At 32.3% G+C, this 17361-nt stretch overlaps 1 protein-coding gene across 2 annotated transcripts in view; it reads left to right on the top strand.

Annotated features, from left to right (window-relative positions):
* Window positions 1-17361, top strand: part of RYR2 (ryanodine receptor 2) — a 760518-nt gene that overhangs the window by 375744 nt on the left and 367413 nt on the right. For both annotated transcript variants that reach the window (XM_056816085.1, XM_056816086.1), the window contains 4 exons: window positions 1346-1467; window positions 7457-7640; window positions 9678-9813; window positions 12819-12914. In XM_056816085.1, the coding sequence (XP_056672063.1) occupies window positions 1346-1467; window positions 7457-7640; window positions 9678-9813; window positions 12819-12914 (538 nt within the window). The remainder of the gene's footprint in view (window positions 1-1345; window positions 1468-7456; window positions 7641-9677; window positions 9814-12818; window positions 12915-17361) is intronic.

Here is a 17361-nt window from a genome sequence, read left to right as displayed (position 1 = left end):
TCCCCTGCCCACCCACCCTGGTTAATAAATTCTAGTGCCTTTTCATTACCTCTAGGCTATAAATTTCTCTCTTTGTCATCTTATTCTTCACAGCCTGGTTCCAATCTACCATTCTAGTCTTATTCCATTATTCTCTTTCTTATGCTTTACAATTCAGTGAATATCCTTTACTTATTGTTCTTCACCCATGTCTTTCCATGCCATAGCTCAATGTCCTTCACTGGCTCTTCCACATGTTTGGATTGTACTTCTACATGTCTAACTGTTTGAATCTCTCATTGTATTCCTATAAGCTGAAATATCACCTACATGATATCTGTCTTGATTTCCTGAAGTGTTCACAAATTCCAATTATCTTACAGGTATTTTATGTTTCCCATCTAGTCCCTCCACTCACCAATGGAATAGAAATCATTAATTGAGGGAAGAGACCATTTCATTTTTGTTTTTGCATCCCTGTGCTTGACATGTAGTAGATGTTTTTAATTGATTACTAATTTATTGATTAGTAACACATAAACTGTATTTGTATTCTTCCTAGCCTTCATTTAAACAGCATATGCAGTCTAGGAAAAGGAGCATTAGGAAAGTTGAGAGTCAGGTTACTAGCAGTCTTGTGTTTTGCTGAATGATCTGAACTTCTTTGATATTTTTCATGTTAAAACTGGATGTATTAACACTACTCCATCAAACTACTATCCTCTTAGACAAAAGTTCCTGTTATTATTTCTTGAATAGAGGATACACCTTCTTAGGAAGAGCTACACATGTATTTTGACTATTGTTTCTTTTATTCTTTTCTTTAGAAATCTTTGGAACTAGTTTTAAATTTCTAGTTCTTTTCACTTCAAGATTATGCTAACATACTCTGGAATTTAACAACATCGATGTCATTATAAGCAAATAGAAAATTGTTAATTGTAATTAATAAAAAACAATTTTAAAAGATATTCTTTTTGGTTGGATTGTACTGAGAAAAGCAGTTTCTTAAATTCTGATTTTACTACTTATTAGTAACCCCTTTTCTATCTAAAACTGTTTACTATGTAACTAGTAGTAGAAGTTTTTTTTCTTTGTTATTCCATATAGATGATTTGACTAAAGCAATGAAGCCTTCAATAACATTTTATTGTAAAAACACTTTTTCCCCATTCATGTTTACTTATTAATACTTTACCTTAGAAATATTAAAATGAAACAGCCCTTTGGGCAAATTGACTTATTTTCTCTTGAAATTTGAGAAGGGGTTTGTGATGTACCTTTAAAGTATATACAGTTTAATTCTTGTTTAGGTTGGAAAATTGTCAGAATGGTATTTATTGCACTCATTGCTGTTTTGTTTCAGGCTATCATGCACCATGAAGGCCATATGGATGACGGCTTAAATTTATCCAGGTCTCAACATGAAGAATCACGTACGGCACGAGTAATCCGTAGTACAGTCTTCCTTTTCAATAGGTTTATAAGGTGCATTTCTTTTTCAGTTGTTTTATCTTTAATTTTTTTTTCTCAAATTACAGATATTTGGAATCTTATCATGGTAACTTTAATCAAAAATAACAGAAAAATAAAGGTGATAGGATGAATTCAATAGCACTTTTGAAACCAGGAGTATAGACTAAGAGGTGTTATTTGCATAATTTGCTACCAAGTTATTTAGGTGGAGCAAGCTAATTATTTTTGCACAGTTTGCAATTATATCTATCAGTATTGATTAATTCTTTCTATCAATACAGCCAAATGAAAGGCACATTATTTGATCACCAATGGGCCAAGATTTACAGTTTCCAAATGCATTTGAAAAAAATTTTTAAAAAGTTGGAAATCATAACAGAATTGAACCTGGAGCAATCAAATATAAATGTTATAATCAGTTAAGAAAAAATCTACTGAAAAATGGAGACCAAATTCAAAATCTGACCTGTAAAAGATTTATGTTTCAGATATATAATCAAATCAACATCATTTAAATGTCAGAATTAATATTTTAAAGATATTAATCAGAGGCATGAAAATATTTTTGCCATTTCCTATCTAAATTCATAAATTTATTAGCCATTGGATTTTTAAAATATGTATTTTAGGAAGAGATAGTTCACACAAGTCCTTGATGTTATCTATACCTATATAATTAATAGTTTATGAAAGCCACAAGAAACCTGTCATGAAAGAGAGAAAGCCACAAGGAAAGTAAAAATATGTAAAATATGATTCATTTTTCTTTATCCCCAAGCATCTAGCAGTTTATTGCAGATAGTGTACATATCATAAATATTGTATCTTAAATGTTCCTTTCCTACCTAGAAGCTTGTGATTTTTCTGAAGTTTCTGTTGATCATGCCATATCTTTAATAAATTTAAATAATGTGACATTCATAAAAAGTGAACTTCCTTTCATGTATTGAGTGACTAGTTCAAGGCACCTATGAACATGGAAAATCTCAAGAGTACCTAACTTTCTGTTGAATAAAGCCTATAAAATTCTCTGGTATCCCACTACTGCCAGCTAAAAAATACTACTAGCTCTTGATTGACATTTGAGGGACATTCAGTATAAGCAATAAAGAGTCCACTTAGTCATTTCCATGAATGTTGCCTTACATAAATGAGTGCCATATTTCTTACAATGTTTTCAAAGTTTATTAAATGATATAATGATTGCTTTAGCACATTGCTCAGCTTTCCTATCTTGATTTTATGGAGCTATTTATTATTAAAGTAACAAACACATATAGCTTGTTAAGATTTATGAAATCATTTCTTTAAAATAAATATTTAAAGCAAATGTATTATCTTCATTTTTATGAATGAGGAAAATAATTTCATTACAGATGTCAGAGTAGAAAATGGTCTTAAAGCTACTAAGTATAAGACCCAAATCCTACAGTTTTTAACCCTAGGCAGAGCATTTTTTCCACTATATTATGTTGTCTCTTTTGAGGTTTTTATCAAGAAGAAAATGTTATTGTTATCTGCACCTGAGGTGGCAGTGCTAAACTATAAAAATTGTGTTTTTACAATTACCAGATTTTTTTTTCATGTATTTGCTATGTTCTAAACACTGTCTGGGTAGACCAAGCCAAAAATGAAACATTCTTTTCCCTCAGTGTACTTAAATTTCATGGGATAGAGGACAGCATGTACACATATATGTATACATAAAATAAATAAGGGGATTTTATATAATACTGAAAAGGTAAGATTCTTCTTTTTTATTCTGCTTACTTTGTCATTTGTCTTTAAAGTGAGCCTCCAAGTGATTTTTAAAAATAGTATTTCTCATCTATAAAATTAAAGGATTGTTTTTGGTATTCTCTAAGGTATCTTTGAACTTGAATTTTATGATTCTATGATAATACTACTAAAATTATTCTTATGATTTTTTAACTAAAAGTACATGCCAATACTAATTTTAAACTTTTTCATTTTACTTTTTATTTTATTTTTCTTACAAATATGAATTTTAAAAGCTTGAATAAGGTGGTGAATATTTGTTTTCTTGAATTTTTAATTTTAAAAAATTTTCTCTGAGACTGTAGCTCAGAATGTATATTTTTATCCTTTAGGAATGTTTATTGCTTATAGCACTCATCTCCTGTTTCTTCATATTTGCATTGGCTATCCACAATGCTAGGAATTCTCTTCCCTCTTTTTTTTACCTTTAGATATCTATACTTCCTTCAAATCTCAGGTCACATTCCACTTTCTTCAAGAAATATTCCCTACTTTCCCCAACTGCTTTCCTATCTGAGATTACTTCTACTTTGTAGGTACCTAATTATTTATTTGTTACTTCTCTCATTATAATTTGAGTTACTGAGTTTTCATCATTACCTGTTATAAATCCTAGCCCTTGGAACTTTGCCTGGTCCATAGTGCTTAAAAGATGTTCTTGTTAGAATGAAAGCATTATTGCAGTGGTTATCTTAAGATATCAGTGATGAACAACTCATTTAATATTCTTCTGAATCTTTGAGAGAACAATGCATTAGTTTGTACTTTTAAGAGGATATATTTTACAAATAAAATGTTTTTATTACTCTTAATTACAGTTGACCATAAACATTTCAAATATTTTTATCTTTAAATTTAAATGCATATATTTATCAGTCTTTACAATAAAAAGTCTTTAGTTTTAAACTTTTAATTTAGTTCATAATATGTTTTTTTCTGGAAACAAGTGTTGTTAATGAACTTAATGTTCATTCAAAGTTTTTTTCTATCCTGACTTTATGGAGAAGTAAAGAGAGTGACTTAGAGTTCCACTGGTTATAAATCATGGTTGAGATTTGTATCTAAGTGTTCTGACCCCAGATCCAGTGGTTTGTTTGTCTATTTTGTTTTTTACCATATGACACTATGAAGTTACTTTATTTAACTCAGTCTCATTTTCTTAATTTGTAAAATAAGGGGATTAAACTAGAAAGTCCCTTCCACTGCTAAACTTTGAACTGCAAACTAAATAAATTAATAATTATTAAGCATTGTCTTATAATTCTTGCTTTTTACTCTAAAAAGAAAGATACGTACTATTGAATCAGTAATACCCACAATCACAGAGTTGTAGAATGAAATCCATCTAATCCAATCAATATCTGAGAAAGAATTCCTACTGGAATGCATTTAGCATGTAATAATTAGTAAATAGTACATAATAAATAGTAGTAAATGTATATAGTAAAATGTAGTAAATAGCCTTTCCTTGAAAATCTTCAGGAAGAAAATAAACTATTATATAATTTGGGGTGGCTCTAATTGTTGCGAATCTTTTCCTCAAATAGAGCAAAATCGGTTTCTCTGTATATTTTAGCCTTGTGTCCTAAGTTCTCTTCTCTGGAACCAAATGGAATTAATATATTTTTCCATAGGAAAGCCTTTCAGATATATATTTAGATAGCCATCATGTCCCAACTGTACTTTATTTGTCATAGGCTAAGAACCTTGTACTAGACTGCAAAGTTATAGTGGGATTCTACTTTATTTTTTTTGTAGGCATATTCATCAGCTTTCTTTTGCTTTTTTTACTCCAACAGAGAAATGAATCAAATGAACTTATTTATACATATTAACAGTACATTAGAAATAATATTTATTCACACTTATATTGTACTTAAGAGTTACAAAGTGCCTTTTAAGTGTTTTATCATTTAATTTCCTCTACAACCTAAAAGGTAATGCAAATATGCTCTCTTATATAAAGAATAGGAAATAGACTCATAGGGGTTAATTGACTTCTCTTGGGGTATGATTAGTAACTAATGGGCCTGGCACAGAAGTTCAAATCTTCTGGCTTCATTGCTACTATTCTAATATGTTTGCCTCCAGAGAATGGAGGACACACAACTATAGTATTTATTAATTTATTACTTTAAAAATGTTTATTTCAAATAAATAAAAAGCCATATTATATTTCCTACATAATGCTGTGTTAAATATCTTCCCAAACTACTAACCTTTAAAAAGCATTTTAAAAATCTACTCTGAATACAAGTCCATTGCAATGAAAGCTAATGATACTAGAGAAAATTGCTAAGATCACTTAATTGAGACCATGCTCTGCTTTTAAATGCTTGATGACAACATAAGATCATAACTGTTACTTCCACTTAGTGGATCTACATGTGTGCAGAACTTACAGTAGGTTGTAGACTACCTTTGCTAATTTATTATTAGTAATAAACTGCCTATTTGTATGTATATGACAACACTTTGTTCTGGACCCTGTTCTTTATCCTTTTCTGTGGTTTCTCTATTGGAATTCCTTTGGGTAGAATTATTTTCTATTGCAATTTATTTATTTCTATTATCATTCTATGCAAATAACTTTAAAAGCTATATAATGAATCCTACTTTCTCTAGGGTTCAATTTGCATGTCTCCATCTGCTTCTAGCTGGAAGAACCAAAGACCTCCCAAACTCAGTATATCCAAAACTAAATTCAAATTCACACTTAAACTCAAATCTCTTCTAGAGTTAACTGTTTCCTTTGAAATGCCTTCTGTTAAAAGTATTATCATTTTTCTTATCAACTACATTTGCAATTTTGTCTTTATTCATAACCCCTCACTCTTCACTCCATATTAATATTCATATCTTGCCATTTTTCCTTTTTAGCACACCTCACCCCGTCTATAATCTCACAACTGTAACTCCTCTATTTAATCATCTTTTGACTGCATTATTGCAATAATTTTCTAGTTGGTTGCCTTGTGGCAAGTCTCTTGCATATTCAGTTCATCTTCCACAGCCTGTCCAAATTGTTTACTTAAAGTGTAGGTCTGACCATGTAACTTCCTTAGTAATCTGGTCAATTCCAGTTGTCTTTAGAATAAAGAAAGAGCTTCTCTGGCTTTTAAAACATCTCACAACACTTTCTTTAGTCTACTTTTCCAATATTGTTATATTTTGTTCTCTTTTACATACTCCATGCCAACCTGACTTTCTTAATTTAACTCGGGTATCACTCCATCTCCCATCTCCAAGTCTTTGTTCTACCAGTTCTCTGTTTCTAGAAAACTCTGCCACTCCATCATTGCCTCTTAATAATCACTTGTTTCCTTCAAAATTCTACACAGGTGCCTTTTTCTGTATCAAACTTTGCCTGATCCCCAAGTCAATAGTGCCCTCTTCAAAATTATCATTGGTTTGTTTTGAATATCCTCATTTATATGCATTTTTCATCTTTTTATAGACTTTAAGCTCTTTGAAGTCAGTGTTTAATTTTTGTCATTGTATTTTCATCCCATTTAATCAGTGATTATTGCTTGGCTCTGTTGTTTATAATACAACAAAGACTCTCTTCTCTGCTATGGCATGAATTAGTAATCTATCATATTTTTTACTGGACAAGCAGTTTGTCATGGTGGGCAGAATGCTGGATTTTGATTCAGGAATGCTTTGTGCAAAAGTTAACAAACTTTTATATATAACATATATAATAAATGTATAGTGAAAAGAGTATTTGTTCAAGAATCAGAGGGCCTCTGTTAACATCTTGCTTCTAATTCTTACCACCTGAGTGATATTGAGGAAATCACTTGTCTTGTTTTAAATTTCCTCATCTTTAGAATGAAGGGTTGGGCCATGTGGCCTCTAAATGATCTTTTTGACTCTAGATCCATGGTCCCATAAATTTTGTTTCTAATATGTACCAGCTGTATGGCTCTGGGAAAGTCAGGCTTTCATTATATCAGACAATTCCTTAAGATTTCTCTATGAAATTATTATCTTTATTGGTCAAGGTAGTTAAAACCTTGGAAGGACTCTGCTGAAGAAATCACATTTTTTTGTGAACTCGTTTATCTTATTAGACATCATTTTCATTCACTCTTTTTTCAGTAGCATATGGGATGAGGGTATTGATGGTCTTTGGCATATTCTGCCTTACCTATGTGATATGTGGACCTAAAACATTTGAGAACTATTGATTTAATGAATTATTTACAACTTGTTTCAGGGGCCTTGATGCTCTCAGCAAGAAAGTGAAGTCTTCTACAATAGATTTACCAATAGAGTCAGTAAGTCTGAGTCTGCAAGATTTAATTGGTTACTTCCATCCACCAGATGAACATTTAGAGCATGAAGATAAGCAGAACCGATTAAGAGCTCTAAAGAACCGACAGAATCTCTTCCAGGAAGAGGTAATTTTGTACCATTCATTCTTTCATTTTGTACTGTTTTGTAAGAAAAATAAATTCCTGAGAAGTATCCTTCATGAAAAAAATACTCCATGTATTCTATGTACATTTAAAACCTTTGCATCATTATTTCATGGATATTTAGCCTAGTATTAGAACAACTAAGATGAAGGAAAATGTGGCCCTAAAGTAATGATGCTATTATTTTTATTTCCATGACACTTGAAGTAAATACAGGAAAGACAAATATGTGGGACAGTGGATGTGGCAAGGCTTTGGATTCAGGAATATCTGAATTTTGTCTGATGGTAGCTATGAGACTATGGACAAGTCACTTAATTTCTCTTGACCTTTGTTTCCTCATTTATAGGAGAAGGAAAATTAAAATAGCACATACTTTATAAAGATATTGTCAGGATCAAATGAGTCAATAATATATGCAAAGCACTTTGAAAATTTTATAAGCCCTGTAGTATTACTAATAGAAAGAATTAATTAAATACATTTGAACTTTTTCCTCTCTAAGCAAGAATAGACTATCTAATTTTTCTTCCTGTCATCAAGTTAAGTAATATGTTTCCAAGTTCCTAAATGATAAGAAATTGATGAAAAAGGGAAATGCATTTATTTTAGTATAAATTAGTTTAAAAAAATTATTCAAATTACTTGATTAACCAGTCACTATCTAGTAGTGATGCACAATTTGTTCGATGTTCTTATTGAATAATTATAGCTTACTGTGTCTGTAAATTTTATCTAATCCAAATCCTTCATTTAAAAAATGAGTTAATAGTACCAGATATGCTAAGAGTCATGCCCAAGGTCACATAGTGAGTGTCAGAACTGGCACTGTATATGTAAGGATAGATTCCTTTATCACTCATATTACTTTTCAGTATAAAATGAAAGTCTCATGTTTCATTAGATCATAGAATCCATTCTTAATTTTCTATATAGTTATGAGAATTACCTTAATGATTTGTTATTGCTTACTGAATCATCATTTCTCTGTTGTACTTTTAAAATATCTCTTTTCATGACAGATACTAATTATTCATCAGAAACTTTTGAAATCTATGTTAGTTCTTTGAAAGTATTTTTCATGCAGAACACAAAAGAAATGAATGATTGTTGAAAACAGATGCTCACATTTAAAGGCAGGGATTCAATTTAAAGGAATAATAATATCGAGAAATAATTTACTAACTGAAAGTATAATTTTTAGACATTTTTGATTATTGAGTCATTAGTAAGCAAGCAGAGAAAATGTGAAGACCTCAGTGTCTTGGGTGACTCTTTAGTTGCTTTTGTTAATTTCTTTTAGTTTTCCACAATCTGAACATGTGTTTAGGTAATGGACAATGTAGATTTTTGAAGATAATTTGACCGATGAATTACTATTTCTTAACTCATGTTTTCTACCTCAGATAGCATTAAATCTAGTAGAAATTATTAAGGCTTGTGTAGAACTTCATACTTAATAGTGATTTTTCTTTATTTAAAAAACTAATTATTTTTTCTTTTTTAATAATGAATCCTGTGGTATTACATTTATTTTTAAAAATATAAATAATTTATTAAATAGTGAACTTACTATCATTACTTTCAACTAGAATATATGTATATGTTAGAGTAAAATGAAGAATATACTATTGCATACTTTTGTAAACTCATAAACAATAAATGTGGCTGGAGTTTAATTTTAATTGTATAAATATGAAGTTTTCCATTCATTTTGCTTCTTTCTTTAACCTATTTTTAGAATCAAGGTCTGTAGCCCTTATTAATGTATTTTTATTCCAAACTCACCTTTTCACAATTAATTATTATCATAAGAGATCTTAGAGTTTTTGTATTTGCATAGCACTTTTATAATTTTTCTTGATTTTTATTTGACAAATGTTAGCAATAAGTGTATGTTTAAACTGTTTGCATTCCATTTATAATTTGCCTTCCTTCTATTAAATAGTCATAAGTTATCTTATGCTTAGCAATCTTGATATGTATTTCTGACACTGATTTTTACAAAATTCCTTCCAGGGTATGATTAACCTTGTCCTTGAATGCATAGACCGATTACATGTGTATAGCAGTGCTGCTCATTTTGCTGATGTAGCTGGGAAGGAAGCAGGAGAATCTTGGAAGTCTATATTAAACTCTTTGTATGAGTTACTAGGTAAGAAGCAAGAATGTTTTTTAAAGGTGGAAAAATAACGAGTGGATTTATGTGTATTTAGAATGATTGTGTAGGGGTGATGTAGTTCTTGAGATTTGCTTCTAAAAGGCATTAAATTTTTTATCAGCAATGATAATAATCTGGTGTTTTTTGAAAATTATAAACCACATTATTTGGTTTCATTATAAACAATTTCATTGCAACATTTTGTTTTGCTCAGAGGAAGAGAGCTGTATGACAACATTCTGGAAACTGGTGTTTCCATATAAAATATATATGATAGTATCCTGGATGCTATGGATTTCTAAGAATGTTAAATGGATAAAGTGGGAGGAGTGGATGGGAAGGGAGAGTTTTTTTAAAGATTATTAGATTTAACAAATAGTGATATTTGCTTATAAATGTTTTGTTAAGTAGTAAACATTTTCTGTATACTAGCAATAATCCATAGAAACAAAGGTTGGAAAACAGTGTTCTAAACTCCTTTCCCTACATGGTAGCCCCCATTCTTGTGGTGGTGGGAAGGTGGGACAAGCATTTATTCAATGTCTACCATATATCAGGCAGTTTTTAAAAATATTATTGCATTTGATCCTTATAACAATCATTGGAGATAGATGCTATTATTATTCCCATTTTATAATTGAGGAAAATGATGAAGGCAAAATTAAGTGACTTCTGCTGTCATATAACTAGTATCTCAGATTAGATTTGAACTTAGGTTTTCCTGACTCCACACCTAGTACTCACTCCATTGTTCCACCTACCTGCTCTTGCTGCTGAATTTGACTCTCTTCATACTAAAAGTTGCATAATCTGTAGAGACAACTCTTCCATTGGGAACATAAGGACAGGAAGGATATTAAAACATCAATGCATACTTTGGCTCTCTCTTACAGCTCCTCTTGAAGCATGTCTGATTTTTCCTAAGATTAGAACAGAGAAAAAGAGACTTTAAATATATTATTCTACATGGCAGGATATTTAAATATCTTAAAGTTCTCTACAATTTGATTGTTTTTCTTTATTATTTATAATGTTATTATATTATTTCTCTGGAAAAATATGTATTACTAATTTGGATATTCTCTCTAACAGTGTGTTTACTCAGCCCTGTCTTCCTATGCTTTTTCATTCTTTTCCATGTCCTTCCATAAGTTTGCCACAGAGGATCACCTTATTTGGCAGAGGCTTTCCTTGTTTCTCTGGATATCCTGATGATACCACTGGAGCTCTTTGGCTACTCATGTGTCTTCTCATCTACACTCATTTCATAACTAGATTCTCATTTTTTACACTTATGTACTTCCCTGATAACAATTTTTATTCTGATATTAAATTACTTATTGGTTATGTATTGCAGCCTAATCACACATATAACACCTGTTTCTTCATAGCCCTCTATGTCATACTCATTTTAAATTCTTCAAATACTGTTGGCTTGGAACCACAGGGTAACACAGAAAAAGTTTGGAAATAAAAATATAGTCCTTTGTTTATATGAGTATCTAACTTACTACTATAGAATAAAACAACCTTTCTCAGAAAAATTAACTTAAGCTTCATTATTTTAGACAGGGAGATAAAATGATATAAAGGAAAGAAAGTCATAGTGTAATAGTGTCATAGAGTCATAGAGGAATGGAAAATATTAGATGTGGAGACTAAGGGACTAGATTCAAATCATAGCTTTAAACTCCCTGACTACTTATGTAAATTTAGATAAGTCATTTAAATTGCCTAGATGATCTCATATGTAAAATGAAATTGGAAAATATACCCCCAAAGGCCCTTCCTGATTCAATTAACACTGAATTGGAATTCAAAGAGCTGGTGTGGTAGTCATAATTTTTTGACCTGTATGATCTTGATTAAATTCACTTCTCAAAGCCTCTGTTTCTTTATATGTAAAATCAGGTGGTTGGAGAAAATTTCAAAGGGAGGGCAGTCATATATACAGTTTTAAATATATATTCTACACATATTTTTCCACCAAAATATTATTAGAAAATTACTGTGCATCTCTTTTTTAAATGACAACACTTTCATTACTCAAATATATAAATGGATCAATATAGAAATTCCTTCCAACACATAGATCACTATCTATCTATATTATTCTGTGTGAAAATTTTCCTTGTCTTCCCAAACAGTTAAGTATATGGGGTTCCCAACATGCTGCGAGCCCATTCTTTAATTCTATTGACCTTGCATGTCATCTATCTATTGATTAATTCACTCACCAGGTGACCGGACTATTTTCTCTATCCACTCATACATTCTTTGATTCCTTTACTCTGGCTCTTTTTCAAAGTTCCTTCTTTATTATGACTATCAGCTTAATCCTATCCACTATTGTCTCATGAGTGTTATTCACTTAATTTCTTTAGAGATTTTAGTATTTTATGACAGCCAAACGGCAATTTAATAAAACCATTATTAGAATGTTAGTAAGAAGATAACCTTTTGTTTTAGTAAAAAGTTTTGGGTAATTAAAGGAGCTTTGTCATTTCCAAAGGCAACCCAGAAAATTCTCTTCCAACTATTTAATTTTGACTTTAACTTGATAACAATGTGCACTTTCAGTACAACGTCTGTACATATCTACATATACACATGTGTATATACACACATCTAGAAAGAGATAAATCTCTATTCATAAAGGTCCCTTCAAGACAATAAATTATACCACTGTGTTTATTTTTATTAATTAAGGAAAAAGCATTTGATACCTTAGAACAGAATATTACCTTAGACTCTTCCAGCAAGGTGTCTTCATTCCAAATATTAAGATCATTCAAGATTTCTAGGACTATATGACAGTGGGGAAAAAGAATTCAATAGCTACTTGATCATAAGCATGAGGCAAAATATAAGAGAGCAATAAGTAGGCTGATTATGTTACTCTAATAAAATTGAGATATCACATTGTTCTAATTTATTAAGAATGTCTTGGGATATGGTAAGGAAAGAAATAAATACAAACTTCTTTTTTTATTTTGTAGCTGCTCTCATTAGAGGAAATCGCAAAAATTGTGCCCAATTTTCTGGTTCCCTGGACTGGCTAATCAGCAGATTGGAAAGATTGGAAGCATCCTCAGGTATATGTTTCTACTTTTTTTTACTTCTAGGGCTTCTTTTTTTTTTGTCTTTTAAACCACAAAAATAAGTCCTTGAGTTGATGTGTAATGTCTTTAGATGTGTCTGTGTATTTATAATTATTTTTAAAATTAATTTGTTTTACTTTTGTTTGTCAGGCCTATGATTTCCTTGGGAGAGGCAGCGTTGGTTAAAGAGACTCTACCAATTGTGAGGGGAAAAAAGGGTTAATTTATAAAAGGGTTGGACTTGATTATTTAAGAGTGTGGTTGCCAGGAATTTAATTAATTCCAAAGAGATTTTATTTACAATTTATTTACAAAATGTAGAAAGAGTGACTTCTTAACTGGAGGGGCCTTGGCCCTTATAGTCTAAAGGAAAAGGGTTTCAGGTCCAGTCAGCAAATCCTTCTTCCCCTCTTCACCAGCTTCAACTCAAAAGCATGAAGAATTAAAACTCCTTCAGGAAGTTGTCACTCCCTTTTAAAAACATTTTCTCTTGTGTCACTTCTTGTGTCTTCCCCTAATTTTACATATACCAATCACAGTTGATGCTCTGCTATAGGACTGCCCAGAAGGCAATTGATCCTTATTTGTCACCCACTATCGCCATGTTGGTCACAGACCTCCCCCACTCAAGTGTGAATGGGGTGTTTGCTCCTTTGGTGATTAAATCTAAAATGGGCAGATCTTCATACTCAGCTTTTAAGTAGGGTGTTTACACTTTTGGGGATTAAAATCTAAAAATAGGTCTGGGTTACTTTTAAATCTTCACAATCAGGGGAGAGTTAATTTCATTTTTATAATCAGGGGAGAGTTAAATTTAATCTTCACACAATGTAGATCAGATAAATATACTTTTAGAAAGTTATTTGGGACATTGAGGGATTAATTGTTCATTGTTCATGATCATATGTATCAAAGGCTATACTTGAATCCAGATCTTCCTGAAAAAAGAATATTTGTTGTAATGGAATGGGTTATTCTGCTATGTACAGCTCTTTCTCTGTCTGGGGATTTCATATGAGCAGTCAAATGGAAATACTTCATCTTAGACCACAAAGAAGTGATTAGGGATAATGGCTCCCCCTTGCAACCTATCTTGATAATATTGTAACACTTTGCTATGACTCAAGAATTCTCATCCCTTATTCACAGAGGGAAGGTAGTCACTCTGTTAATTATCTAGCCAAGGGATATTAATTAATTAAGTGTAATGTGTGATCTGGGGCAGCTAAGTGGTATGGTGGATAGAACTCCTGGCTAGAAGTTAGAAAGACATGAGTTCAAATCCAGTCTCAGACACTGCCTGTGTGACCCTTAGCAAGACAATTAAACATTTTTGCCTCAATTTCATTATCTGTAAAATAAGCTAGAGATGTAAATATCAAACCACAGCAGTATCTTTGGAAAGAAAAAAACAAAAGGAGTCATGTAGAGTTGGACATGGACTGAAAATGATAAAACAGCAAAACAATATAAATTAAACATGAAAGGATACTCAAAGTTTATAGCTACACCATTTTTCTTTGATTCTCAGGTGTGATGTAGTCTAGGAGAAGTGTAGGAAATATTAAAATTTAAATCTGCTGCCTATATATAACTTAGCTCCCAGCTCATTAAATATTTCTTTCTTTTAAGTGGCTTACTAAAGCATTCATATAATCAGATACTTAGTATGTCATTACAGCATACTATGCTGAATATAGAATAATATTAGAAGTAAACTAGGTCAGACACTTCTGAATATCAGTTGTTGCCACCCAACATCTCTTCTTGATTCTCTCTTTTTTCCCCATATTGATATGAAATTCCTGTCTGCATATATCTGAAACTTAGGAAGGAAAGAGATATGGAAAATTGTACACCCATCCCAGATCATAGGCTGAAAAGGAAAAATGACTTCTTCACACCAGCTAGTATATATACAAGCAGAACCATAATTCACTGTCAGGCTTTGGTTGTTTTTGGACAACACAGATCCTGACTACTCTAGACTACTCCAGTTAGCATACTAGAGTTCTTTATTCAATTGCTGCATTGGTTTCTTAGTGTCTATATCATTCTCCCAATCTCCATCTCTTGTGTCAACACCTCAGAGGCAGAAGTCCCCACTGTCATGCAAGAGAAATGAATAGAATGCAAATACCCTGTAAACACAGGACTCTTTCCCTGTTCAAAAAATGCTAGAGGCTCCTTGCAAATATAAGTGACTTGGAGGAGGTTTAGTCTTCTAGGATCATAAGAAATTTCTCTTTCATTCCCTCCCTCTATTTCTTCCTGTACAATTCTTTCTCATTTCCTGATCCCTAGCAGAGGACACAGTTTGGTTTAAGTCTCTACTGATTTAGTGTTTGTTTCCATCTAGTGTTAAGGAGGAATAACTTAATGGGAATTCATATAGCATGTCAAGTCAAAAAGCATTTAATAAGCACCTACCATGTACCATGTTGAGGCAGTTAGATGACTCAGTGGATAGAGTGCTAAGCCTAGAGTAAGGAAGATCTGAGTTCTAGTGCAGCTTTAATCACTTACTAGCTGTATGATCCTGGGCAAGCTACTTAACCTCTGTTTGCCCTAATTCAATGGAAACAGAAACTGGAAAATTACTCCACTGTCTTTGCCAAGAAAAATCCCATGTCCAATATGTCCAATTATATGAATCAGAAGAACCTGCAGGAATGGATGCAGAATGAAATAAAAAGAACCAAGAGAACATTGTACAAAGAAAATGAAACATTGTGGAACACTACAATGTAATGACTTCTTTGTACTTGATGGATTAAAATATTTATAAAAATTTGGGGGGGCAGCTGGGTAGCTCAGTAGATTGAGAGCTAGCCCTAGAGATGGGAGGTCCTAGGTTCAAATCTGGCCTCAGACACTTCCCAGCTGTGTGACCCTGGGCAAGTCACTTGACCCCCCCATTGCCTAGCCCAATACACAGTATTGGCTCCAAGACAGAAGGTAAGGGTTTAAAAATAATTTGGGGGGGGTTCCCTCTTTCATTTTTTCCCTTTCTAGTTTCATTATTAAATGCTCTTAGATTTTGCTTTGTTACCTCTCTCACAAAGCTTTCTTGCAAATGAGTTTTCCTTCAGTGCTTCTTTCTGTTTTATGAAGCTATACTCTCACTCCCCAACATATTTTATATTATTGTAGATGTCCTTGGATGTTTATGAAATAAGTTCCATTACTATAGATATAGATACAGTATATAGTGTGTGTTTGTAGGTAGTGTAATATAGTATTATTGTTTAATCATTTACTCATGTCTGACTCTTCATTACCACATGGATCATAACATATGAGGGAGTTTTCTTGATGAAGACTCAGGAGTGGTTTACTGTTTTTTTCTTTTTTTTTCTTTTGTTAATTTAGAACATTATTCCTTGGTTACAAGAATCATATTCATTCTCTTCCTCCTGTCACCCCCTTCCCATAGCCAACATGCAATTCCACTGGGTATTACATGTGTCCTTGATCAAGAAACTATTTCCATGTTGTTGACGTTTGCTCCAGGATGTTCATTTAGAGTCTACATCCCCAATCATATCCCTTCAACCCATGTATTCAAGCAGTTGTTTTTCATCTGTGTTTCTACTCCCACAGTTTTTCCCCTGAATGTGGGTAGTGTTTTTTCTCGTATGTCCCTCCAAGTTGTTCAGGATCACTGCATTGCCACTAATGGAGAAGTCTATTACATTTGATTGTACCACAGTGTATCAGTCTCTGTGTACAATGTTCTCCTGATTCTGCTTGTACCACAGTGTATCAGTCTCAGTGTACAATGTTCTCCTGGTTCTGCTCCTTTTGCTCTATATCAATTCCTGGGTGTCATTCCAGTTCACATGGAATTCCTCCAGTTCATTATTCCTTTGAGCACAATAGTATTCCATCACCAACAGATACCACAATTTCTTCAGCCATTCCCCAATTGAAGGGAATCCCCTCATTTTCCAGTTTTTTGCCACCACAAAGAGCACAGCTATGAATATTCTTGTACAAGTCTTTTTCCTTTTTATCTCTTTGGGGTACAAACCCAGCAATGCTATGGCTGGATGAAAGGGCAGACAGTCTTTTAGTGCCCTTTGTGCATAGTTCCAAATTGCCCTCCAGAATGGTTGGATCAATTCACAACTCTACCTGCAGTGCATTAATTGCCCAACTTTGCCATGTCCCCTCCAGTATTCATTACTTTCCTTTGCTGTCATGTTAGCCTATCTGCTAGGTGTGAGGTGATACCTCAGAGTTGTTTTGTTTTGCATCTCTCTGATTATAAGAGATTTAGAACACTTTTTTCATGTGCTTATTAATAGTTTTGGTTTCTTTAACTGAAATTTGCCTATTCATGTCAATTGCCCATTTGTTAATGGGAGAATGGCTTAATTTTTTGTACAGTTGATTTAGCTCTTTATAAATTTGAGTAATTAGACCTTTGTCAGAGGTT

Source organism: Monodelphis domestica, chromosome 2 (genome assembly GCF_027887165.1).
Source record: "Monodelphis domestica isolate mMonDom1 chromosome 2, mMonDom1.pri, whole genome shotgun sequence".
Lineage (NCBI taxonomy): Eukaryota > Metazoa > Chordata > Mammalia > Didelphimorphia > Didelphidae > Monodelphis > Monodelphis domestica.
The sequence above is the reverse complement of the archived record's forward strand: the minus strand, read 5'-3'. Positions and strand labels throughout refer to the sequence as shown.